This window comes from Dipteris shenzhenensis, chromosome 27 (assembly GCF_047967505.1).
Source record: "Dipteris shenzhenensis isolate YYH24624 ecotype China chromosome 27, Dip_SZ_1.0, whole genome shotgun sequence".
In the NCBI taxonomy this organism is placed as follows: Eukaryota; Viridiplantae; Streptophyta; class Polypodiopsida; order Gleicheniales; family Dipteridaceae; genus Dipteris; species Dipteris shenzhenensis.
Window position 1 is genome coordinate 5,672,752 of NC_141622.1, and position 25,635 is coordinate 5,698,386.

The 25,635-nt window shown below is 42.9% G+C and overlaps 1 protein-coding gene across 2 annotated transcripts in view; it reads left to right on the top strand.

Moving 5' to 3' along the window:
• The window catches only part of LOC147883785 (sec23/sec24 transport family protein), a 183,065-nt gene that overhangs the window by 74,734 nt on the left and 82,696 nt on the right, over positions 1-25,635 (top strand). For both annotated transcript variants that reach the window (XM_087398534.1, XM_087398535.1), the window contains exon 10: positions 15,189-15,304. In XM_087398534.1, the coding sequence (XP_087254660.1) occupies positions 15,189-15,304 (116 nt within the window). The remainder of the gene's footprint in view (positions 1-15,188; positions 15,305-25,635) is intronic.

The following is a 25,635-nucleotide window of genomic DNA, read 5'->3' on the forward strand; positions in this document are numbered from 1 at the left end:
TGTATCAAATATTTCCATTGCCAAGTTAATAAAATCTACAATTTCTGCGTACATGGTTTTTGTTAAAGAAAAAGAGGGTGATTCCCAAGTGGAAATAAGTCCATTGGAAAAAGAAAAATTTCAGATTTTTAGAATCTTTCAAAGATTGCTTTTCAGATTCTTTACCAGGAGAGCTTCCTCCAGAATGGCCTGAAGATCATGTCATATAGCTCCTTCCAGGAAGTGAGCCTCCGAATTGGCCGCCTTACCGTGTGAGCACAGCCCAGACCGAAGAAATTATGGCACAAGTACATGATTTGTTCTCAAAGGGACTTATCGGGCCCAGTGCTTCCCCCTTCTGTTCTCCAGTGCTCTTAGTTCAAAAGAAGGATGGCTCTTATTGCATGTGTGTGGATTATAGAGCTCTTAATAAAATGACAGTCAAGAACCGGTTTCCAATCCCTCGCATAGACGATATTTTGGACAGATTGAAAGGAGCCTCTATTTTCAGCCGCATTGATAAAAAGTGGATATCATCAGATAAGGATTCAGCCCCAAGATGTCCACAAGACAGCTTTTTGGACTACTTTTGGACTTTATGAGTTTCTGGTGATGCCTTTTGGACTCATCAATGCACCGGCTAGTTTCAATCGAATGATGGACAGAATTTTCAGATCCCACAGGCACTTTACAAGTACTTTCTTTGATGACATTTTGGTCTTTTCTAAGACAGATTAAGAGCACAAAGAGCACTTGGCTACTGTGTTTCAAGAACTCAGAAATCATAAGCTTTTTATAAATGCCAAAAAGAGTGAATTCTTTCTTGATGAGATTCATTATCTTGGACACATATTTCCAAGGAAGGGATTTGAATGGATCCAGCTAAAATAAGAGCTATACAGGAATGGCCAGAGCTCAACTTGGTACATGAAGTACACAGTTTTCTTGGACTTTGTTCTTATTACAGATGCTTCATCAGACACTTTGCTGACGTAGCAGCCCCCTTACATGATTTGACCAATAAAAACGTAGTCTTCAGGTGGGGAGAAAGACAAAGGATAGCTTTTAATTCTCTCAAAGAAAAGTTAACAACTGAGCCCATTCTCATTGTTCCAAATTTACAGAAACCGTTTGATGTGGACTGTGATGCATGTGGAGAATGTGTGGGAGCTGCTCTTCATCAAGAAGGCCGAGTCATTGCTTATGAAAGCTAGAGGTTGCGTGGTGCAGAGATGTTTCTCGGTGTTTATGAGAAAGAGATGTTAGCAGTTATTCATGCTCTAACTATTTGGAAGCATTATCTTCTTGGAGCTGATTTTACGGTCAAGACTGACCACCAAAGTCTCAAGTATTTCCTGACTCAGACCAAGATTTTCAAAAAGCAGATGAAGTGGGCAAATTCCCTGTCCATGTTTCATTTTCAGATTCTTTATACACCAGGTGCTCAGAACAGAGTTGCAGATGCTTTATCTAGAAGGCCTAAAGTGAATAATGTCACCATAGCATATCATTGGGACTTGAGGCCATGAAAGAACTCTACTTACAGGATCCAGACTTCGGAGAGATCATGAGAAATATTCAGCAAGGAGTATCATCCAGTCAGTATACATTGAAAGACGGGTTTCTCATGAAAGATGATCACCTTTTTGTGACTCAAGATATGTGAGCCAAAGTTTTGGAAGAATGTCATGCTCCTTGTTATGCAGGGCATCGAGGCATTTTGTCTACTACTCAGGCCATTCAGAGATATTTCTTTTGGCCAGGGATGCGGAAAGACATTCATAAGTTTGTAACGGAATGTCTTGCGTGCCAAAAGGTAAAGTATGACAGGCACAAGACCCCAGGGCTTCTCATGCCGGTGCCCATACCACAGGGACCATGGGAAAGTATTGCTATGGATTTCATCTTTGATCTTCCTAGATCCAGAAACAGGAATGATGGAATATGGACTATCATTGATAGGCTCAGCAAGCAGGCCCATTTCATTCCAGTAAGAAAAACCATTAAGGCAGATCACTTGGCTAGATTGTTTTTGGCACAGATCTTCAAGCACCATGGGATGCCTAAGTCAATTGTTTGTGATCGAGATCCTAGGATGACTAGTTTATTCTGAAGAGCATTATTTGATAATATGGGTACGAAGTTGGACTTTTCATCTTCTTTTCATCCTCAGTCTGACGGACAAAGTGAGAGTGCCAATTCCACGGTATTGGATCTTCTCAAGTGTTATGCTTCCAAGCAAAAGATCGAATGGGAAAAGTATCTTCCTCTTGTGGAATTTGCATACAATAACACTGTTCGTAGCTCCACTGGAAAAGCTCCATTCGAAGTTATTTATGGAAAGGTGATTTTCCCACTTATTCTCAGAATAAAGGATGAGATATTTGCAGCGGACCAGTATGTCCGAGACGTAGAAACATCTTTCTCTCAAGTTCGGACAACAATTGAAAGATCTCAACACAAACAAAAGAAGGCAGCAGATAAGCACCGGAGGGAGATGAACCTCCAAGAAGGAGATTGGGTATTACTAAAGTTTCAAAAAGCACGTCTCAGGAAGATGAAAGGAAAAGAGAAAGTATATCCCAAGTTGTCTCCAAGATATTATGGGCTATTTCGGGTTAGTGAGCCCATAAATGAAGTCGCTTTTCGACTAGAGCTGCCTGAGACTTGGAAGATTCACAATGCTTTTCACAAGGATGAGAACCCACAGAACCAGTTCAAGAAGAGCCACCTAAGGTGGAAGAGATGGAGTCCAACCAGAACAAATTGTATATCATACAGAAAAGAAAGGACCCAGAGGCAAGGTGATCCGTAGATACCTTGTCAAGTTTAAGAACTATTCGGCACTTGATGCCAAGTGGGTAGATGAGGACTACTTCTCAGAGTATCCTCAAGTTTTATAGTTGTATCAAGAAGCTTTTCAGTTGAGGACAACTGTTTAGAAGCCGAGGGGATGTCACCAGTTGGGGCTTCTTCCAAGAAAATAAAGAATAATCTTTATTAGAATTGACTTTGGTCAAAGAATAGTTAAGTTAATTAACCAAGAATAAGTTTTATTGTTTTACTTTTGCATTGCATCAGTAAAAAGAGAATTGTGGGGACGCCCACAAGGGACTAGAAATAGTCCAAGAACTAGAATGCATGCGTTAGACTAACCTTTAACGGGTTAAAGTGTTGAATCTTGTTTGTGGCAATGTGTAGGACCAAGGAAAGTGCAAAGAAGCCCTAGAATTAGGAGAAAAGTGCAAAAAGCAAGTCCTACCGAAGGCAAAAAGCATCCAGAAAGTGGGCGCTTATATGGAGGAGGGCCCCAGCTAGGCAGACAAGCAGAAAAAGCAGCGCAATTTTCAAGAAAAGCCCTAAAAGTAGCTGAAAAAGCTAGAAAGCTTGGTTTTTGTATAAAAGTAGCTTTTAGGAAGAACAAAAGCATATAAAATAGCTTTTAAAAAGCACTAAAGCTAGAAATAGCTTTCAGAAAGTAGGTTTAGCTTTTTGCTAGGCCAAGTTTATAAAAGAAGAGCCAAAGAGCTCAAGATCATTCAGTTTTGTACTCAGTTCATGCTCTTGTGAAGAGCCAGTTGTACAAAGACTATTTTCTATTGCAATAAAGACCTTCGGGGGGGGCCAACCCTTCTTTCTGGCCCCTAGTGCTGTGTTCTTGCTTCTCTCCCTCGTATCCCAGCTACTCTACTCGTTGGCAATCACGTTTCAACAAGCTTTTCAAAGTTCCCACGCTTTGTTCAAGTCCCGGTTACAGATTCTAGTGTAGGAGGAAATTGCGATTTCTTCTACAGAGCCTGTGTTGGATTGCGTGCCAAGTTCTTGAGCCCGAGAGTGTTCCTTTGCTGCGATTTTGGTTTCTACGCGCGTGGATTGAAGTCTGTAAGTGCCTGCAAGCCGTGCCTGGGAGCCCAGGAGGAATTCGAGATTGGTTTGAGGGCTGTTCTTTGGTTTAGTTACGGTTTCAGTTTAACAGTGATATTGTTGAGTGCGATATAATCTATGCAAAGATGGAAAGTATCATCTTTCCTTTTTTTCAATATCACTGGCGAAGCAAAAGGTGAGAAACTGGGCTGAATCTACCCCAGCTTGAGGTATTCCTCTAGTTGCTGTGAAGAACCATCCTTCTTAAGAATGCAAATGTGTGCAATGCATGCACAATTTGAATGCCAATTGGCCCTCCAATGGGGAAGAGCGCCCTCATGAGAGAACTTGTTTCTATTTCAACCGACATGCAAGGTGTGTGAGAGATGGCGGATGAATGCAAGGTGAATGAAGAATGCTATGTGAGATTCACAATGAAAGGGTGATACCCTTTCATTAATGTCCTTGAGATCACTCAAGTTCCATCTTCCCATTTACACCTACCCTTAGCCGATGACCCATGCATCTACCATTCAATGCACCTTAATGCACCCTTCCCTTCCTATTGCCCCTAGGACCTAGACACATGTGTGCACATTTTTATTAATAGAATAAGTGTCACATGTGCAAATTCGATGCCGTCTAAAGCACTGGCTCCAGCTCAACTAGTCCTATCTATTGAGATGATCCACCGCCATAACAAATCGGTCGATGTCCATCATAAATACAAATACATGTTACACCATTGGCGTATAATATATAATAATGTTTTAATGTCTATTAACCACGTATTAGTTTGTCATGACACTCCCTCCTACTTAAATGGGCAGAAGGCCTCTTGTGGATCCTCTCTTGTCTCTTTCTCTTGCGTACACTTTTCTCTTTTACTTCTGCTTTTGCATCTCCTCTTCATAATCTGCAAAATAGTCTTCTCCTAGTAGTACACGATCTCTTCTGAATCAAAACTTAAATCTCATCTTCAAGTTCTGGTTCCTCTTGATGCTGAATATTCAAAATGCAGAAGTACCACTGCAGTGCCTCTTTAATATCTTTTCATGCTCAGAATCCTCTTCTGAATACGAAGCTGCTGAAATCTCTAATAACCTGCTCAATAAGCTGAAACATATTCTCAACAAACTGGTTAGTATTCAAAAGATGTTCTCTGACCCAAAGGTGTTATTGAACTAGGTAGACCTTGGCCATAGTTGATTTTGCAATCTCTTTTTCCAACTCTTCTATTATTCATCCTATCAGACGCTCTATATGGAGGAGAAAATTATTTATTCTCTATCCATACTCTACAATGAATATGCCTACTCTCTATTCAGTTCACACATTCATACACGAGTGTTGGCTGAATGGATAGCATTTACTCTTGGTTCTATGTTCACCGTAGAGCCTTCATCCCGCTTGGATGCTTTGCCTTTCTCTTTTATTGAATTCGTTTTGGCAATTTTGGCTAATAGAGTAGGACATTTATGCCATGGATGCCCTGGCTTATGATTTTTACATCTGAAACATTTACCCTCCTTAATTAGCTTTTTCTTCTCATCGTCAGTCATGGAAGGAAATGGTATCCATCCATGATGTGATTGGTTGTTAACATTTTGTACAATAGCTTTCTCTTTTTCTTTGTTGAAAGGCTTCCGAGGATTCAATTTCCTCTCCGCAATCTCAACCAATTTAGTGAGGTCTTTCAAGGTGTTTGGGTTGAACATTTCAACCTCATAACTCACTTTCGGGGTTAGGGCTGCTAAATAATTCTTCCTTCAATCATCCTTGCTCTTCTTAGGTAACTCTAGAGAGAGTTTTTAGAACCTAGCTGTAAATTCAGTGTTACTCTCGTTATCAAATTGCCTGAACCTTTCCCAATGGAAGGTCATTTCTTCTTCATGCCTCGGAGGCATGAAAGCTGCTCTATAAATTTGGACCATTGAAGAATAGGCTCTTTTCCCGTTTGTGATAAAGACCACCATATCAAAGCATCCTTCTGTAGATGCTGTCTCTTTCGACTTCAGCATCCTTCTGTAGATGCTGTCTCTTTCGACTTCAGCCCCCGCTTCAGTTTTAGTTCTAGCCTCAGCTCCCTCTATCTCTACTTTGAATTTAGCCCCCGTCTCAATCTCAGTTCCAGTTCCAATCTCAGCTCCCTCTACATCCTCACTTTCGACTTCAGCTTCCACTTCAGCACTAGTTTCAGCTACAGCCTCCACATCCCCTGCTACAGCTACAGCTGCTATCATTGACATACTCATGCCCGTGGCGCCGATTGTTTCCTTCCTTTCCTTTCCTGTTACAGCTCTTGCACCACTTATGACACCTACTTCGGAGGTGTCATACACTGCTCTGCATTACACTTCACTCTCCCCTCTCCCTCTCAGTCATCCCACACTCCCACATCCCATTGGGACTGCCTCATCCATTTTACTATCATCTCCGTACCTTACCCAGTTCACCCAGTCACCGTCGAGCTTCCGGACTCATCCCCACTTTTATGTCACAGCCATCACAGTTTCAGCTAGGACACAGGTGGGCTGATATACTAGAGGCCTGGGAGACCTTGCTCATGGAGGTACATAGTTTCTATGAGCGCGAGATGGAGCTAACACGCTTCGCACACGGGAGCAGGTCTGCTTCAACTTAGAGCAGAGCCGCATCATACAGGAGTAGGCTCGGGCCATTCGGGAGTAGGTTGGTCTCATTCAAGGACTTAGACATGATATCCTGCATAGCTCCGGCAGGAGGTCACAGCCATACACACAGTCCTAGGGAGTACCCCGGTTGTCGAGGCACAGATTGCGAGTATGCAATCTGCTATTGAGGAGACATTTAGATGGGTTGATGTGGCCAAACAGGAACCCGCAAGGGTAACCGTCTCAGCTACCCTCATGGAGCAGTAGTAGAGAGCCAGTAAGGCTCTCAATATCAGAGTACGTGGAATTCCATGCACTGAGGCTACATTGATGGTGGATGCGACTGCTTTCCTGGGCGCTACTCTAGGTGTGGCTGAGCACATGATAGAGAGGACATGGTGGGTGGGGAGAGACCCCAAGCGAGAGCAACCCCTGTTCATACGGTTCCATGACACTCAGGCACAACCTTGAGCTCTACGACACAGGTCATTCCTTCGAGATTAGCCAATGATCTGCATGGATGAGGACCTCACCCCTCTACAGGTTGAGGAGAGACGCTCTTTGCGGCTGTAGCGGGATCAGGCCTGGAAGTAGAAGAAGTGACAGTGGTACGAGAGGGACGACTTCTTACAGGCCCCCATAGGGCATCGACCGCCTCTCCCACATCGGGAAGCGAGGTCCATGAGACTCAGATATCTGAGGCCCTATTTGGAACTGCAATGGTACCTTATGGTCAGAATCAGGGAACTTCTCGGAATCTTATACAGGTCACGATATAGTCTTTTATACAGAGACACATCAGAGTCCAGAGCGTCCACTACTAGTAGTCAGTGGATATACATGGGAGTCTACCTACTGAGATGAGAGGAGGGATACAGGAGGAGTTCGAGGATCAGGTGGAGTTGCAGTCCTTTACAGAATCACACTTTTGGGGACCATTTCAGTAGAGCAAAGAGATGCACATTCCAGGTTTCTTTGGATCCGGATTTGGCACATGGAAAGCCGGGATCTGTTTGTTGCAGTTTACTACTTTCCCCCTGAGACCTCCCACTTTGCCAGAGATATCCGAGGTGAGGATGAGACATCTCCATTTGCTGCTCTTTATCAGTCCATTGTTGACTTCTCTAGCCACGGAGAAGTTCTCCTAGTGGGAGACTTAAACGCGAGGACAATCGCCCGTCAAATACCACTCTTGGACTTTCGGGATGATTCCACTCTAGTGCCAGACATTAACATTGAGGAGACATGTATTCTATGGGTTTCCGCTTATTGACGAGGTCCATTCACATCTTATGGGCATGCCCTATTAGACCTCGGTAGGATGCATGATCTCATTATCTATAATGGTCTTGACAGATGGCCCGTCCCAGGTGGTTTCACGTGCTTCTACATGGGGGAGGCTCTAGCGTTGTTGATTACATCATGGGTGTTTGTTTGGGGTTTTCACGCACCTGGACCATTAACACTATCTCACCCATCCACAAGGCAGGGGATCCCATAAGCCCGGAGAACTATAGGACCATTATGATTGGACATGTCATGTCCAAGGTTTATGCATCAGTACTTGATTCCGAGAGTTTGGGCAGATCTGGGTGGACAGACGAGATCCTGAGTACTATCGGGATCAAAGAAGGATGTCCATTATCGCCTACCTTGTTTGGCCTCTACATTGACGAGCTTGAGATAGTGATGCACTCACAGGGGGGGTAGGTTGCTCTCTTGCGGGTACGCTGATCCCGATATTGCTTTACATAAATGACGTGGCACGCTTGTCTTTCCAGTAGAGGGGCTCTAGAGACACCTTGACATACTATAGTTCTTTTATGACTCTCATGATTTGAAGGTCAACCTGTGTAAAACTAAGGTCATGACCTTCAATACATCTCGAGCCATTATGGGTCAGGAGCAGTTCACATTTGATGGGTCACTTGTTGAGATAGTTTCATCATACACTTATTTTGGGGTTGTCTTTACGGTCCCTAAGGCAAATCCTTTTCACCTAGCAAGACATGCAACACATCGTTCATGTTGAACTGATAAAATTTTCAATCAATGGTTGGATTCTTCTTAAAATGCGAAGTCTTTCCCAGGGCTATATCTATGTGAGCAAGTCTGGTTGTTTCAATGTCCAGCTTCTCCGTATAGTTCTAAATCGGAAGTTCCAACTGAGTGACCCTTTGGTCCCATACTTCAGTTGAACTTCCATTTGCTATCTTGACCCTACATGTATAGTCAGATGGACTGGTTTTTAATTTCAACCTCTTTACGAGCTTGGAATTGATTAGATTGTTGTTGATGTTGAGTCAAACAACACAATGACGTCGTGATTGGCCACTTGCCCTTTTATATTAATTAACTCTGTATCACTAAATACCGTATACCCTATTGGTGCGGGCGTAGGATATGATATTATCAGGTGCACTGTTTACTAACTTAGCAATAGACACACACAATAAAGCAGGTATTGACCTCTAAGAATATCTCGCCAGCTGCATCTGCATCTGGTCGGCTCTGGCACTTCCCTTCATCTCCACATCGCACTCTGAGATCGTCATATTAGTCATCCGACAATGCTTGTTTTGTGGATAATATTTCCATTGATGAGGTTGAAAGCATTCAAAACATAAGCCTTCTCTTGCTTTCTCTTTTTGTTATGGGGTCAAATAAGATTGGACCAAGACCGGGCTACCATTGGAGTTACTTTTCTTTTCACCCCTACGTGTCGAAGGAGTCTCTACTAGTTTTGCGTGCTTGGCTTGGTCACTAGGTTGTGAGACACTACATTTGCTAACCCACTTCTTCTTAAACCCACTCATATCGAGTCCTAGTCTGCACAAGCCCACTCGGCTTGTTTCCTTTGGCATCCTCATAGTTCAAGGCTATGGCGATTGCTTCTTCTAGAGTGTTCGCGTACTTAGCCCGAACTTCCATCTTGATTCTATCATTTAGTCCTCAAATAAAATCATTTTCTTGTACCAACTGAGGAAGAGTTTCATAAAACTTCATTATACATTCTCTGAAGTTATCAGTGTATTCAGCCGTTGACAAATTTCTCCAACGAAGGTTTCTATTCTGATCCCAAGCTCGGGATGCTACATCAAGAGCTAAGTAATGTTTTCCAAATCCTTTCTTGAACCCCCCCCAAGTAGTGGATGCCACACCATCCCTTTGCTGTTTAATCTACCATCTCATTAAACATATGTTTTGGTCTCGTGGATTTTCTTAATGTCATTTTTGATTTCACAAATGGAAAAGGCCTCTTTCCATTTGTGCAACCAAGCTTCTATGACATTAGAGCTACGGTTTGTCATCCGACTAGAATACTTTTTTGGCCTATAATTGGCAATATCATGTATCTTAGCCCTCGTAGGCTAGACCGTATGAACATTGCTAAGGAAGCATTGATGACGGGTTTGATGTAAGTCGACGGATCGCTTGCTCACGAATGTTGCCTGATGTGCGATGGTGAACGAACGCTGTAGCGACTCAACGTTGCCTTGCTATGATACCAAATGTAAAACGAACGAACAAAATCTGCAAAATCATAACCCACTACTTAAGATCACGGGTGATGGTGATTGCTTTTACCAGCCAGCCAACCTCTGCGTAGCATGAACGTAAGACATACCACGTTTTCTCTTCCTACATGCATACAACAGAGCCCATTGCTCCCTAGATGGTTCTACGTGCCACATGTCAACATTCTGAGGCTCATTCTTGGTACACCATTTACCCCGCTCTTGGAGTACATTAATACACTTGCCCCTTGGCTTTTACACATATTTGGTGCACCTAAGCCCCTAGCCTTAGAACTACATAGTTGGCACCATTTTGCCCTCACCAAGGATCTTGACATTAACTCCTTTGACCATATAAATAAAGCACAATAAATATATTACATAAGTCAGTCCTTATGAGAATGTCGATTGACCCTTCCAAGGTCATGTTATCTCAACGAGAGCATAACAATACACAATTGCCATCCATGCGAAGAACTTTTGTTCAATCGCTTTTGTCCCATAAATCCCCCTGACATCAATGCATGGCGGGCTATATCTACAAAAAGAACAGCTTTGAAGGCACTACCGTGAATGTCAATGAGAATGTCACACACACATGGGAACAAAATAAAGATGCATGAAGGGTAATGAAAGCCAACTTTTTATGAAGATACGCAGTCGAGCATGCAATAGAAGAAGCTACCTCTCAACAAGTAGGGGTTTACGGATCATGGAACCATCGAGGTATCATCAATGGCAAGATCGGGCACTTTAGGTGGGAGGGTCTCCTCTAACACAAACAATTGTTCATGTTCTTCTATATGATGACATAATATTGATCTCATCCACAACATATGCCTTACAATGGAAAGAATTAGAGGGCATATCCTTGCTAGACTAGAGAGGAAGTGCTTTCAAGATCGCTTTATGCATCTCCATACCAAATCCCTCCTATTGGAGTGGAGTAGGGTAGCCACCCGACATAGTAAAGTACTTGTAGAGTTTTAATTTGGGCCCTTGCACACTAATATCTCCTTTCAGATCATCATTCAATAGACGCAGCTCGTAGTGAGAGGCAAGTAGATGTAGAATCCCATGGTATTGGCACTTGCTCGTCCATGCAGCTAGCAACATAAGGAGATGAGATATATTTTTCTACGTGGGTGACTAGCTGGGTTTACGTTAGAGTCATGATATGTCTATGGATCATGCTCGTTTGGAGTAGTGCTCTCTGGATGCTTCGACTTTCGTTGACCTAGCATGATATTGTTACCTGTTCATGATGGAAGATCTATGGTAGGTGTACATTGACCGGTCTTGGGTCCCCTACAACCATGATATGTTTATGGATCATGCTCTTTTGGACCAGTGCTCTCTCGGTGCTTCCACTTGCGGTTGACCTAGCATGAGATTGTCACCTGATCGTCATGGAGGATCTATAGTAGGTGTACGTTGACAGGTCTGGGGTCCCCTACAACCACTTAGTATTGAAGACATTTTTACATAGACACATTTCTTTTACCTCATTCCGGATGGTTTCATCCAGATGCCCATCTTAGTTTTAGATCTACCTGTTACATGCAGCCCGATGGCCATGGGGAAACCTTATATATTCTTTTGCACTTGGTTGCATTGGGTCTCATCAGAGGTTGGAGATAGTGGGAGGCCGCTAGGAACTTGCGGTATGACTTCACAAAGATTTGAGACTATGCACATGAAAGAGACAGAGATTGAGGACCATGTGTTGATGTGATGCCCCATGTACTATGAAATTTGAGATAGCCACAATGGATTGTTTACTCAAGAGTTTGTGGGCAAGTGTCAGTACTAGGATTAGAGGTGGACAACCCTCTTCATCCAACAGGTAAGTGAATTTAGGACTGAGCCTTGAGACAATTGACCAAATAGGAATCTTGACAATAGAGGATGACATGGTTTCTCCAGAGGCAGCTCATGTAGACAGGACACCACGAAGACCCTGAGGCAAAGCTAGACACATTGGTCGAGATTCATATGTGTGTATAAGTTCTTGTCCCAAATGTGGGACCCACCTTGGAACCTCATGAGGTCAAGAAGCTTCTCAATGTCCACAAGTCTAGATGATTGAGGCGCATAGATCACACCAGAAATGGATCCCTGGTATGCTTCATAGTCATTGAGGTACTCAATGATATCCTAGAAGGTCTCACTTAGAGCTTATGAGCTCATAGTCGTAACAGAGTACATGCACAAACACACTCAGCATGCTGGGATGCTCTGTTTCGTTGGTTCTTTTAGACATGTACTAGGCATCCCTCCTCCTTGGAGGCTCGAGGATCATATGTGTTTCTTAGTCTCATAGGCTTGTTTTATGCCTCCCTTTTTTTTTGCCCCTCTTTTTACTCGTGGAACATAGTGACACAAAACATGGAAACGTTTTAACTGAACATGAGAATCCCACAAAAGTGGCAAATATTATGTGCATATATGGTATTTTGAATCATTCCAAGCGTGCAACAGTTCCATTAGATAATCATGGACAATTTATAAAAGTATCAAACAAGAGAATTTATCCGATAGATTGCAGAGTTAAAAGTTCGCAGTACAGAGTTTAGACCTTGTTGAATTATTTGTGCCTCAAAAATCAACACTAGATTATGGATTCCATATGTTGAATCATTCTTGTTTCAACAATCAATTTCTAGGCGAGACACTAGATTACAGATTCCATCATCCATGATTTGTCCATAATCCAAAATTTTACTATCCAAAACCCAAAATACATTAGAGAGAAAATCTGAAGAAGTCAAGTGACAACTGTTGAGAACTAGCTAGTAAATACTATACACACTATTCGAGAGAGTTATCATTTCAGTTTCAACTTTTAAACAAGCAAAAATGGGATGAATGAAAATGTTAATATATAAATACAATGAGTCATGGGTCCCGGGTCCTGAGCTAAGTACAAACCATACTCATCCCAAAACAATTTAAAAAAAAAAAGTTTTGGAGGGTGGTTAGACAATATATTTCTTTGAACTTGAATATTTTTAAAATTGCAACAAGATTCAAACGTTTGATAGTCAATGAAACATGTTTGGCAGTTTTTGCTTTGATTATCAAGGGAGGATATAAATGTTAATTGCTTGTCAGGTAAGAATAAGCATCACTCATGTTCCACTGTTGGCCACTTGGGTCCTATTTCTATGCGCCATCTAGAAGTGTGGGGCATCAGACTCTAGAGCAACTGCCGAAAGGCGGGAGTGTTTTTCTGCAAGGCATGGCGTGCAGCTGTTTTCTACATTCTCATGCCGCGAGGGATTCGCTGGTTGTATAGTCCTCCCCTGCCCCCCCTCCCCCGGTTGCTAGCCCTTTTCTTGGAGATACCCTAAGCAGTGAGCTGTGTGCCTGGGTTGCAGGCCGGCTTGCCCCAGGCTTGCGGGTTTTTCTGGTTGGCGCCTTCGGGATAGCTGACTTGTATGGTTTTTGGTTTCAAGCATTAATAGAAAGCTCTTTTTTCTGTTTAAAAAAAGAAAAATAAAAAGAATAAACATCACACCAACAAATCCAAAATAGCTCAAAATCATTGCAAAAATGGATTGACATAGACTACCTCACAAGGAATGGAAGCATCGAAGTACATTAGTTTACAAGATGAAATTCTTGGGGATGGATGCCAAGAAGATTCCATCAAATGTGTTGCCATTCCGAATCTGGTATGGCAACAGTGTGGCCAAGATTTTGGACTGAATGAAAGAAGATGGCATTATAGGACAAAGATCAATCTATGAAGCATGAATACCTTAGTGAAACCATGAACATCTTCAAAAGACCGCTAGAACCAGCTCACATGAGCTCGAGGTAGGAGGGTAAGACATTCAAGAAGAGAAGAGAGAGCTGCAAGATGTGTCAAGGATACAACATAAAGGATCAAAAATTAATACTTAGTTGCTGTAAAATTGAGCAGGAGTGCTTGTATGCCATGCTTCTCCATAATGTAGCCAAGGATCTGTGGACCCTATTCAGTGGGCTGCTACATAAAGAAATTATGGAACATTGCACAAGTATTGGACTGGCATATAAGCTGGCGAGGCATGTCTTGGACTTAATGACATGAACATAGGTAGAGCGTTGCAATGTCTTTGTGTTCCCCCCCTCGGTCTATTTTTTGGTTTTGCACCTTAGTAGACTAAGTTTAGCTGGGAGACTCTGAAATTCTTGCAGCTTTTTCTTGGGATTGATGAGAACATTTGTTCTTTTCTCTTACCTTTTCTTTCCATATTTACATCTAATCTTATAATTTTCACATCTACTCACTTTGTAGGGCAGGGAGGAAATGAGAGGAGGGGTTGCACTGATGGAGGGAGGGCCCTAGAAGATGCCTGAAAGTTGAAGATTGGGACTGCCTTGCAATTTTTCTTGTAGATTGTGTGAATGCTTATGATAAGTTGGGGTTCGTAGAGAGTACCATGGTTTACATGGAATTTTTGTGGGCATGGGTTTTCAGATATTTAATGGCATTTTTGTGGGGCTCACAGAGGGAGTTAACAGGGGAAAGCCTTTAGTCTACCTGTTCTTAACAGGCTGATATCCCTCCTTTTTGCTTTTTGGAAACTTCTGATATGTGTGTTTGGACTACTAGGGTGTTAGGTTGTGAAATGCTTCACGAGGATTTACCAGGAGCTTTTTGACTGACGAGTTTGTTTAGGATATAGCTCTTCTTGAACACAACAAAACAACCAACAACAGCTTGTGATCTAGGAAATTACTAAACCTTTGCGTGGGTCAAAATCTGTTGGAGTATGGGTTTGTAAGTTCCTCAATGATAATGGGTATTTTACAATGCATTTACATGGCAGCTGTTCCAAGTTTAGTTGATGTGGCCAATACAATCTGATCTTGACAACCAGTATTTTGTGTATTGCTTGAATGCTGGTTGCCATCACAATGCTTCATGTATTGTGCAAGTGTCGAGCTTCATAGCTATATTCTGTCTAGCTTTTAGTGTAGAGTTACTACATCTTTTGTCCACATGTCATCACCAAGAGACATGTAACAGTAAAGGAGAACACAAGTGTCATTTTGTTGAGTTTGTGTTGCTCCAAGGCAAATAAGGTTTCAAGATGGTTGCATAATGTCTTTCTTGTTCATGCTTGTAATTATATTTTGATTCTGGCAGATTTTTATGGTGTAACTTTTTGTAGTACATATGGTAATTCCTCCTTTTTTGCAGTATGGCCATTTCTTTGCTGATCCACAATATGAGAATGTGCAGCATATCATATGCTGTGACACGCATGCAACTTATGCCTACGACTTCGAGTTTACAAACACTACAGGATTTAACAGGCTTGCTTCCTTCCCTTCAACGTCTAGCTTAAACTTTACTTTCCTTTACTTTCCTTTCCCACAACCTAAGATACCCTTTTTTGCACAAGTAAGTTGGTAGAAAATTGTACCTTTGTTGTTGGAAAGAATTAAAGCCAGAAGAGCCGTTTATAAGAATCAAATAACATAGAACTCCTGATTATTAGAACAGGCACAATCCGAAGTGGCTCCTTACAAATACTCTGGTTGCCTTCTATCTACGTACCTGCTTTCTGTGCATCCATTGCCCACTGCCTGAAGAACAAACATGGTTCTTGAAACATCTCCTGTATTCCAAATACAATTCCATTTTATTGAGGTAGTGGGAGTAGATGAGGGGAATTAAAAATAGATGCTTCTAGAAGACTGGAAATCCTTATCAGGGGAATGACGATCTTTTGCTTTCCATTACTTTGTGATGCTTTTCCCAACTGTTTTCTCTTCCATTCTGGCCTCTTCAGACTCTCTTAGTGGTGATTGTTCTCACTTGTCACCGTCTTCTCAGGTGCATCCAGGATTGCAACCCCCCCCCCATCCCACCTTTTGCACAGCACACATGCATACATGCACATACAGATCTGCACGCACGTGCACACAAAAAGAAAAGAAAAGAAAAGAAGATGATCTTTCGGAAATTGAGGGATTACTATGGCCATGATCCATTGACAGTGCTGTTGAGCTAGATATTGGCCTTGATTCATTCTCCATGAATGAACATTGAAGAGGAACTCTAAGGGTTTCAGAAAATTGAATTTTAGAAATGCTTGTTTTACTTAAGGAAAAGAATATGCTTCTGTTTGCGAAGAGATTATGCAGATCCTGGAGCCTGTATGTTATGCCTCTCTCTGATGTGCTGATATGCGCGGCAAATATAGCAGTGTGTGGCGTCCTTGGGACATCTTGCATATACTTTCTTCTCTTGGGATGTTCTTTTTCCATCTGCCTATTCATGTGAGCTGGTCCTTATCTTCCAAATGAACTGTACTAAGGTAGCCAACAAAGTTACATAATGATAGAGGTGGTCAATCTGTAAACATGCAAGATGGGAGGTTCCTCCATGGAAGGGGATTTTATAATTTAGGGGACTTATGAGGGGGCTTGAGAAGTTCTTACTAATGTAAGATGAAATGCATCTTTGCTTCCCATAAATCATCATGGGCTTATTTGTCTCTTATGGGAAGCCATCTTTCCTTTCAGTTCCTGCCTGAACGTGTCCAAAAGAGCCTTTTTGTAGTCGATTCTTAACCTGGAAGGTGTGGTAATTTTCTGTTTTTTCACAGCATTACTCGTGCTGATTATACTAATTCGCATTGCCCTGTGGCCAAACTCAAGGGACTTCTCCTACCTTGATATATGCAATCATGTGCTTTGCATGAGGTTTTGTGCTCACATAGTCAACTTTACTTGATCCTTGAGTTGTCTTGAGTCTATCCTCCCATGCTTTGAAAGTTCGATGTGCCATTACAAATTTGCAGCCTAAAGCACCCGCATATTGTGAGGAGGTGCCTTCCCATGTGTATCCTCCCATGTTGTGAAAATTCGATGTCCTTTTGCGGCCTTTTCTTTCCTCATTGTCCTCTTCCACTTTTCCATCCATAAGGATAATTGCATTCTCTTTAGAGAACCTGGCTATATCCTCCCCTAAATGCATGAGGGGGTCCTCTCAAGATATGTGGTTGCTATTTTTGTAGATGGGTGATTGTGGGGGTGCAAAATAACATGCTGCCAGTCTGATATTCCCCTCCTTTGCCATTATTTCTAACCACATATGTTGTTTATGTGGGTCTTCTTTCACAACTTTTTTTTTTTTACCTGATGTAGCATGCTATGTCACCAAACCCTCTTCCTCCTATGTGTGTTTTTGCATTCTGCATTGATGTTTTTAAGAAACCTGGAATGTTTGGGGAAGCATTCTGCTCATGCTGCCTTGTCGTTAAAATTCTAAGCATGTAAGTCTTATCTATGACCTCTTCTGCAATGACCTTGTCCAAGGTCCATCCTCCTATGTTCCACAATATGATCTTGAGGGTCTCGAGTTGTTATGCTTGCTTCTCTCCCCCCTTTTCTTTTCTGTGGTGACAGCCTTTCCATCATTCATGTATACATGTTTGCCACCTTCTTTTCCTTTTCTGATTGTTGCAAGCTCCCCAAGAATTGACTCCTTGTAAGGTCTTCATTAATCCAAATGGAGTGTCCCTTAAGGGGAATTTTGAGCACTTTTAGGCGAGATTGAGTGTCCTGAAACTTTAAAGGATTTGCCTTGGTTTCCAAAAGGCTTCTTACCATTTAGTTGCTGATATGTGCATTGTTTTCGGAAAAACGTGGCTGAGGGCTTTCTTCATGTCCTCATCCTTATTTTCTTCTATCCCCACAATCCGGATGTCAAATGCTTTCTCTTTTGTTCTCGCTACACTTTGATTGTGAAAGCTATTTTGTCCATTTTGCTCTCGACTAGATCATCAATAGTGTTGATGATATCTTGTTTAGATGACCCTTGTGAAGTGTGAATTTAGTATATGTTGACATAATACTGCCAGGATTTTTCTTAGGGGTATGCATCATTCTCTTGGGGGTAAACATCATTTCTTGCCTTCTTTGCAACTCAAATATCAGTGTGTATGGCTTTCCAGATTCTTATTTTTTCCTTCAAGCAAATCTATCTTTGATTTATCAGTGTACTGTGGGTTGGCTTTGGCATCTTCTTACTCTTGTAAATCTCTATCTATTTGCTAACTTTATTGGTGTCTCAGTCGGTTATGTGCATTTGAAACGGCATCAGAGGTGCTTCCACTCTATCGATTTGATTACAGATTGTGTCAATGCTACCCCCCCCCCAGAGAGCAGTCTAGATCCTGAAACTTCCCTAGGCAGTCTTTGCAATCTGATCGCTGACACAAGATCACCCTGTTGGGGTAAAGGCACATTGCCTACCCTTATATTAAAGAATTAAAGTTAGGACACCTATGACTGTCTTAAGACAGTCATAGGGTAAACCTAATCCTAATAAAACTTAAGTGAGTTTGTGGTGTGGCTCACTCATCATTTCACACCCGCACTATTGTCTCTCTCACTCTCACTCTCTTGCTCCCTTCCTTCTTTCTTCCCCCCTCTCAACTGGTATCAGAGCTTTCTCTCCCTAGCTTCCTCCCCTCCCAAGCTTCCTCTCCCTAGCCTACTACCCTCTCCGTACGGACGTACGGACAGCGCCGTACGACCGTACGTCGTCCGTACAGTCGTACGGACGGACTGCGACAGCAGCAGGCGGGCGGCGCAGCAGTCAACGGCGCGGGAGCAGACCAGGGCGACGGCGCGGGGGCAGACCAGGGCGACGGTGCGGGAGCAGTCAGGGCACGGGCTGTGTCGAGGGCAGCTCTAGGGCGGCGGCGCATTTTCTCACCAGCAGCTTCGCACAGCTGCTGTAGTTGCAGAGCAGCTGCATAGCTGCTCCGTGACGCTGCGCAGCGGCGCACTCCTCCAAGGACTGCCGTACAGTCGTACGGATTTCCGTACAGCTGTACGGACGACGCCGCCACATTCACATGAAGTTACACAGATTTTTCTTCTTTCGATCTGTGTGCAGCAGGGAGGTACATTTTTCTTGGGATCTGTGTCCAAAGATTTTTTTTTGGGGAAGCGTGTTGCTGCAAGGACAGAAGTACAGCAGGACAGCCGGAGCTTCTATGCTTTTACTGAGGAAAAATCTCAGTTTTGGGTGAAATTATCAAAGGGCTTTTGCCTAGATGTGTTTGCAGTCTATGCCTTGAGGCACTTTGTAGCCAGGGAGCACACATTTGCTTTATTTCCGCAGTGCATTTGGTGACATTTGTTGCAGGTCACATTCTTTGTACACACTCTGAAAATCTCAGTTGAGCCACGCTTGGTCAGGGCGCATCGAGTTTACTCGGTCCCTAACTGCCCATCGTTGACAGTGCTCAAAAGATTTTCTTCTGGGTGTTTGTACTTTGTGGTTTGTGTTGTTACTGAGTACACAGAGGCAGTCTATGCTTTGCACATTGTCAGGTACAAGAGTCAGAGAGATTCTCATATTGCTTGCTACCTCATTGTTGAGGTGTTCTCCACTTGATTCAGGTGTCAGATCAAGGGGCTTTTGCCCAGACTTTGTTTGATTGCACTTGGGTTACCAACAGAGATCTTCAGATGCATTCTCTCCCCTTGGTATAAGGGTGATTGCTTGGGATTTATCCCATTTACTGTTGCAGGTTTTGTGGCAGTCTGAAGAGTCATTTATTTTTTTTTTTGGGGTGTTTGTCAAGTATTTTCTGCAATTTGAGACAGTGACATACCTCATCTGAGGTGGGAGAAGTGATCAGTACAGTCAGTACAGCAGTGTTTACAGCAGTCTGAGTGGTTTTGTCAGATAATTATGCACTGTTAAGCTCTTGTTGAGCAGCAGCAGCAGTCTGAAATTACTGTTTTTATGCCTCTTTGAGCTCAGAACAGTTTGTCAGAAGGTACAGTACTTGCAGGGACATTTACTGTTTTGCTGCAGATTTTACTGACAGTAAAAACAGCACTTTTGAGAGTGCTACTGGCTCTTGAATAGAGCAGGCCTTTTTCTGAGAAATCAGAACTTTTATTCAGTCTTTTTACTTCCAGGGAGTCAGTTACTTTCCTCATCTGATATGGCATCAGGAGGAGGTGATTCTTCAATTCTTAACATAAAGAAACTGGAAGGAGCACATAACTATGCATTATGGGCAGAACAGTGCTTGAATGTTCTTCTGTTAAAGAAGATTGCTAAGCCCATAAGGGTAAAGGGTGTCAAGCCATCTGACATGGCAGCTGATGATTGGGAAGAGCTTGATTTGTCTGCGAGGGCAGCTATTATGCTCACTATTTCAGACACTCTTGTGTTCAATGTACAGGCTGAAAAGACCTCTTATGGTCAATGGCAGAGACTAGAGGAATTGTATGCCCAAAAGAGCTCAGCCAGTAAGGTTTATTGGCTGAAGAAGCTGGTCGATCTTCGCATGAAGGAAGGTACAGCTATGACCTCACACTTGAGTGAGTTCAATGCTATCTTTACACAGCTGATTGCACAGGGGTTGAATCTTGATGAGGAGTTCAAGGCTACTTTCTTGTTGTGTACTCTTCCTGAGAGTTGGGACACTTTCAAGACCACCCTGTCAAACTCAAATGCCACTCTTATTTATGCTGATGTAGAGAGCTCTCTCCTTATGGAGGAGATGAGCAGGAAGAATAATGCGGGCAGCAAGTCTTCAAATGCTTTGCAGGTACAGGATAGAGGCAGGACTCAGCAGAAGGGGAGATCTGCTAGTAAGTCCAAATCCCGCAGTCAGTCCCGTGGCAAAAAGGACATTGAATGCTTTTATTGTGGCAAGAAGGGACATGTGAAGTCGAAGTGCTTCAAGTTCATACGGGATCAGAAAGCCAAGAAGGCTGAATCACAGGATGCAGGAAATGCAAGCAAAGGCAAAGGCAAGGCCACGCTAGTTGAATTGGATGCAGTGAATGTTGCAGCAGAGGACAGTGACAGTGACATACATGATGTTTTATGCTCTTCTGCTGTAATAGCACATGCTTTGGTTATTGATGGCCATGACATGCACACCTGGCTCTTGGATTCAGGTGCCTCTTTTCATGTTACACCTCGCAGGGAGTGGTTTACTTCCTACACAGGTACTCATGGAGTTGTTCATCTTGGGAACAACTATGCATGTCAGATTGCAGGGATTGGCAGTATACAGATAGTATTTCCTGATGGACAGTCATTTATGCTTGATGGTGTTCGCCATGTGCCGGAAATCAAGAAAAATCTGATTAGCACTGGCTTATTAGATGACAGTGGTTACCACACCACATTTGGGGATTCCAAATGGGTGATTACTGATGGCCAAACCGTAGTGGCTGAGGGTTTTAAGAGTGATACCTTGTACCCTCTTTATGTTTCCAGTGTGGGTAATCATGTTGTTGCCATAACCGAGCTGCCAAAGGTTTCATTGTGGCATAGCCGGTTGGGACACATGTCTGTTAAAGGAATGCAAGAACTGTCACGTTTGGGTTATCTGCCGTCTCTTTCATTTTCAGATTTGCCTACTTGTGATCATTGTATTTTTGGCAAGCATTCTGTGACTCCTCATAAGAGGAGGACTCCCCAGAATAGAGCACCACTTGATCTAGTGCACACTGATTTGTGTGAGATGCCACAGTTATCACTAGGGGGTGCCAAATATTTTATTACTTTCATTGATGATGCTACACGTAAGGTGTGGGTCTATTTCTTGAAGCATAAGGGAGATGCCCTAAATGCTTTCAAGAGGTTTGTCGCTCAGGTTGAAAATCGGACAGGTCGTAGGCTGAAATGCCTAAGATCCGATAATGGGGGTGAGTATGTGTCACATGCTTTTGTGCAGTTTTGCCAAGCTAAGGGCATCAAACAGGAACTCAAAGCCCCTCATAATGCATCTCAAAATGGTGCAAGTGAGCGGATGAATCGAACTATTCAGGAGAAGGTTCGATGTATGTTGTCTTATGCTGCATTACCCCATGGCTTTTGGGCAGAAGCCGTGCAAACAGCAGTTCACATTATTAACAGGTCACCAAATAAGGCTTTGGAATTGAAAGTGCCAGAGGAGGTGTGGTCTGGCAAGCCACCCTCATATAAGCACTTACGGGTATTTGGCTACGAGTGCTTTGCTCATGTACGCAAAGATCTCCGCACCAAACTGGATCCAAAGTCTATCAGATGCATCTTTATGGGATATGGTGATGAAGGTGAAATGGGGTACAGATTATGGGATCCCGTTAAACGGAAGATTATACGCAGCAATGATGTCATCTTTAAAGAAGATAGTGTACACAAGGAACCCGTTCAACCTGTGGAATACAGGCGGGTTATTTATGATGATGTTGGACAGCAAAGAATGCCTATTTATATGCAGCAGCAGCCTGCTGCAGATCACCTTGTTCAAGAGGGTATACAGGCTGAAAATCAGCCAGAAAATTTTGCCAATAATGCACCACTGGATGTGCCAACAGATGGGGCTGTAGAACAGCCAGATACGGTGGTACAGCCACCTGTTATGCATGAAGAACAGGCTGGACAGCAGCCTAATCCGGAACAGTTTGTTAGGAGGAGCACCCGTGCACAACGGCCTCCTGCCAGGTTTGTTCCAGGAGCCAATAATGTGGCTGATTTTATCATGCTGACAGATTGTGGTGAGCCTTCCAGCTTCAAGGAAGCTATGGGAAGAACAGAGAAAAAGAAGTGGGAGAAAGCCATGCAGTCAGAAATGGACTCTCTACTTCAGAATGATACATGGGACTTGGTGCAGTTACCTGCAGGCAGAAAAGTTTTGCCATGTAAGTGGGTTTACAAAGTCAAAGTGGATTCAAATGCTTTACCGAGGTATAAGGCCAGATTGGTTGCCAAGGGATTTAAGCAGGAGAAGGGCATTGACTTTGATGAGATCTTTTCCCCTGTAGTCAAGATGACTACTTTGAGAGCAGTGTTGGCTCTTGTTGCTCATGCTGACATGGATTTATGTCAGATGGATGTGAAGACAGCTTTTCTTCACGGAGATCTCCATGATGAGATCTATATGAGTCAGCCAGAGGGATATGCTGTTAAAGGGAAAGAGCAGCTTGTGTGTAAGCTCAAAAGGAGCTTGTATGGACTCAAGCAGGCGCCAAGAGAATGGTACAAGAAGTTTGATGCATTCATGCAGTCCCAAGGGTATCATAGGTGTGAGACCGATCATTGCTTGTACACCAAACGGGCAAAGGATGGCAGTTTGATGCTACTCATTCTATATGGATGACATGCTTATTGCCAGTAAATCTCAGCATGAGATTAGTGCTTTGAAGAAACAACTGCATAAGTCTTTTGACATGAAAGACTTGGGTGATGCAAATCATATTCTTGGCATGCGTATTACTCGTGACAGGTCCAAGGGACTTTTGTTTCTGTCACAGAAAGAGTACATTGACAAAGTACTGCAGAGGTTTAAAATGGAGGGGGGGAAGTCCATTAGTACCCCGTTGCCTCCACATTTAAAACTCAGCAGTAAGGACAGCCCCAGATCAGATGATGATAAGGCTGAAATGGCCAAGGTTCCGTATGCATCTGCAGTTGGATCTTTGATGTATGCCATGGTTGCCACTCGTCCGGATATTGCTTTTGCGGTGGGAGTTATCAGCAGGTATATGGCAAATCCAGGCAAGCGGCATTGGGAAGCAGTGAAAGGTGTCTTGAGGTATCTCAAAGGTACCAAAGACTTGTGCATATGCTATGGTAGGCAGGATGCATTGGTGCATGGTTTTACAGATTCAGACTATGCAGGGAATGCAGATAACCAAAAGTCTACTACCGGTTATATTTTTACATATGCAGGAGGTGCTATATCATGGGTGTCTCGGTTGCAGAAATGCGTTGCACTATCAACCACAGAAGCTGAATATGTTGCAGCCACTGAGGCTTGCAAGGAAGCAATATGGCTTACTCGGCTGGTGGGAGATTTGGGCATTACAGGAGATATGCCAGTTCTGCATTGTGATAGTCAGAGTGCTATCATGTTGGCAAAGAATCCGGTCTTTCATCAGAAGACCAAGCACATAGAAGTGAAATATCATTTCATCAGGGAGGTACTGGAAGACAAGCGTCTTGAGCTTGTGAAAGTACATACTGATGATAATCCTGCAGATTTGCTCACTAAGAGCTTGCCTACAGAGCGGTTTGCACATTGCCGCCACATCATGGGATTAGGATGAGACCATTCTTACTTTATGGTCTTGTATACAGTAACTGTATATTGCTGTATTTTTATTCTTTTCTCCCCTTTAGGCACATTGGCCTTTAGGTGGGAGGTTGTTGGGGTAAAGGCACATTGCCTACCCTTATATTAAAGAATTAAAGTTAGGACACCTATGACTGTCTTAAGACAGTCATAGGGTAAACCTAATCCTAATAAAACTTAAGTGAGTTTGTGGTGTGGCTCACTCATCATTTCACACCCGCACTATTGTCTCTCTCACTCTCACTCTCTTGCTCCCTTCCTTCTTTCTTCCCCCCTCTCACACCCTATTCCATTATTTGACATACATCTTGCCTGATTGCTGATACAAGGTCTATCTATCCCACTATCTGGCCTACTTCTTGAGTCCTGCAAGTGGTCCTTGAAGTAGCTTGATTTTGCATTGGTTTCTATTCCATGGCGATTTGACTAATTTAGTTGTAAGCCCTGGGATGTCCTTTTGCTAGAGTCTGCCCATGGCAGTATTGGAGGTCCCAGGTGGGGGTTTGGAAGTTGAGGAGTGCACATGGCATCTCAGCTCGATTATTATAACACACCTCTACATACTAAATGTATAAGTATGGTCTTCATAATATCAGTTTAAGACTGAGAGTCTTTGTGTTTAGATTTGAAGTCTCTAGTTAAATCTGTTCCATCTGGATACACAGCCCCTTTTCCAGCTTTACGTGCATCTTTCAATTTGCTGAGCTCGGCATTCCTCTGTTTCAGCTGAGTTGGGGTGAAAGAAAGAAAGAAAGTTTATTAAAGTCTTAAGACCGATGGGTCTATGAGACTGTGAAAATCCTGATACAACGACTTCACTAGTAATATTAAAGAAAAAGAAAGGGGGTTCTTTTCAGTTGTGTATCGGCTTTCGAGGTTGAATAATATTACTCTTAAGCACGGATGTCCGATGGCAAGAGTAGATGATCTGTTGGATGCGCTGCATGGTGCATCAATTTTAGTTAAATAGATTTGACATGTGGTTATCATCAAATCATAATTCGTGCTCGGAATGTGCATAAGACTGCTGTTACAAGCAGTTTTGGTCACTACGAGTTCTTGGTAATGCCATTTCGGCTTACCAATGCTCTGGCGGCATTCCTCATGCTGATGTATGACTTACTATGCTTGTGCAGGTCTACAACCACACTGGCGCCTTCCTTCTTAAAGCTGGAGAAATTTTGGTGATACTACCACAGTGCCCACGTCGATTGCCGAATCCACCTCCTATATTAACCAATGGAATGATGATGGATTTAGGCAAAATTCATAGAGCTATCAGAGAGCAAGACTGGAAGCCAGCATGGTAGAGGGATGGCGTGTGCAAGAGTAATTAGTATATATCACGGAGTTTCTTGCATCCATGGATCCCGATATGCCGCAGGCTTGCCATAACAAGGATGATGATCGCATCATTGGTGAGGTTCCCCAAGGAAAAGGGATTGAAAGAAAGATGAGCAAAGAGAAAATGAAGAAATTCAATAAGTTTTGTATCCTCAATAGCAAGGAGATGCAGAAGTGGATTGAGAGATATGA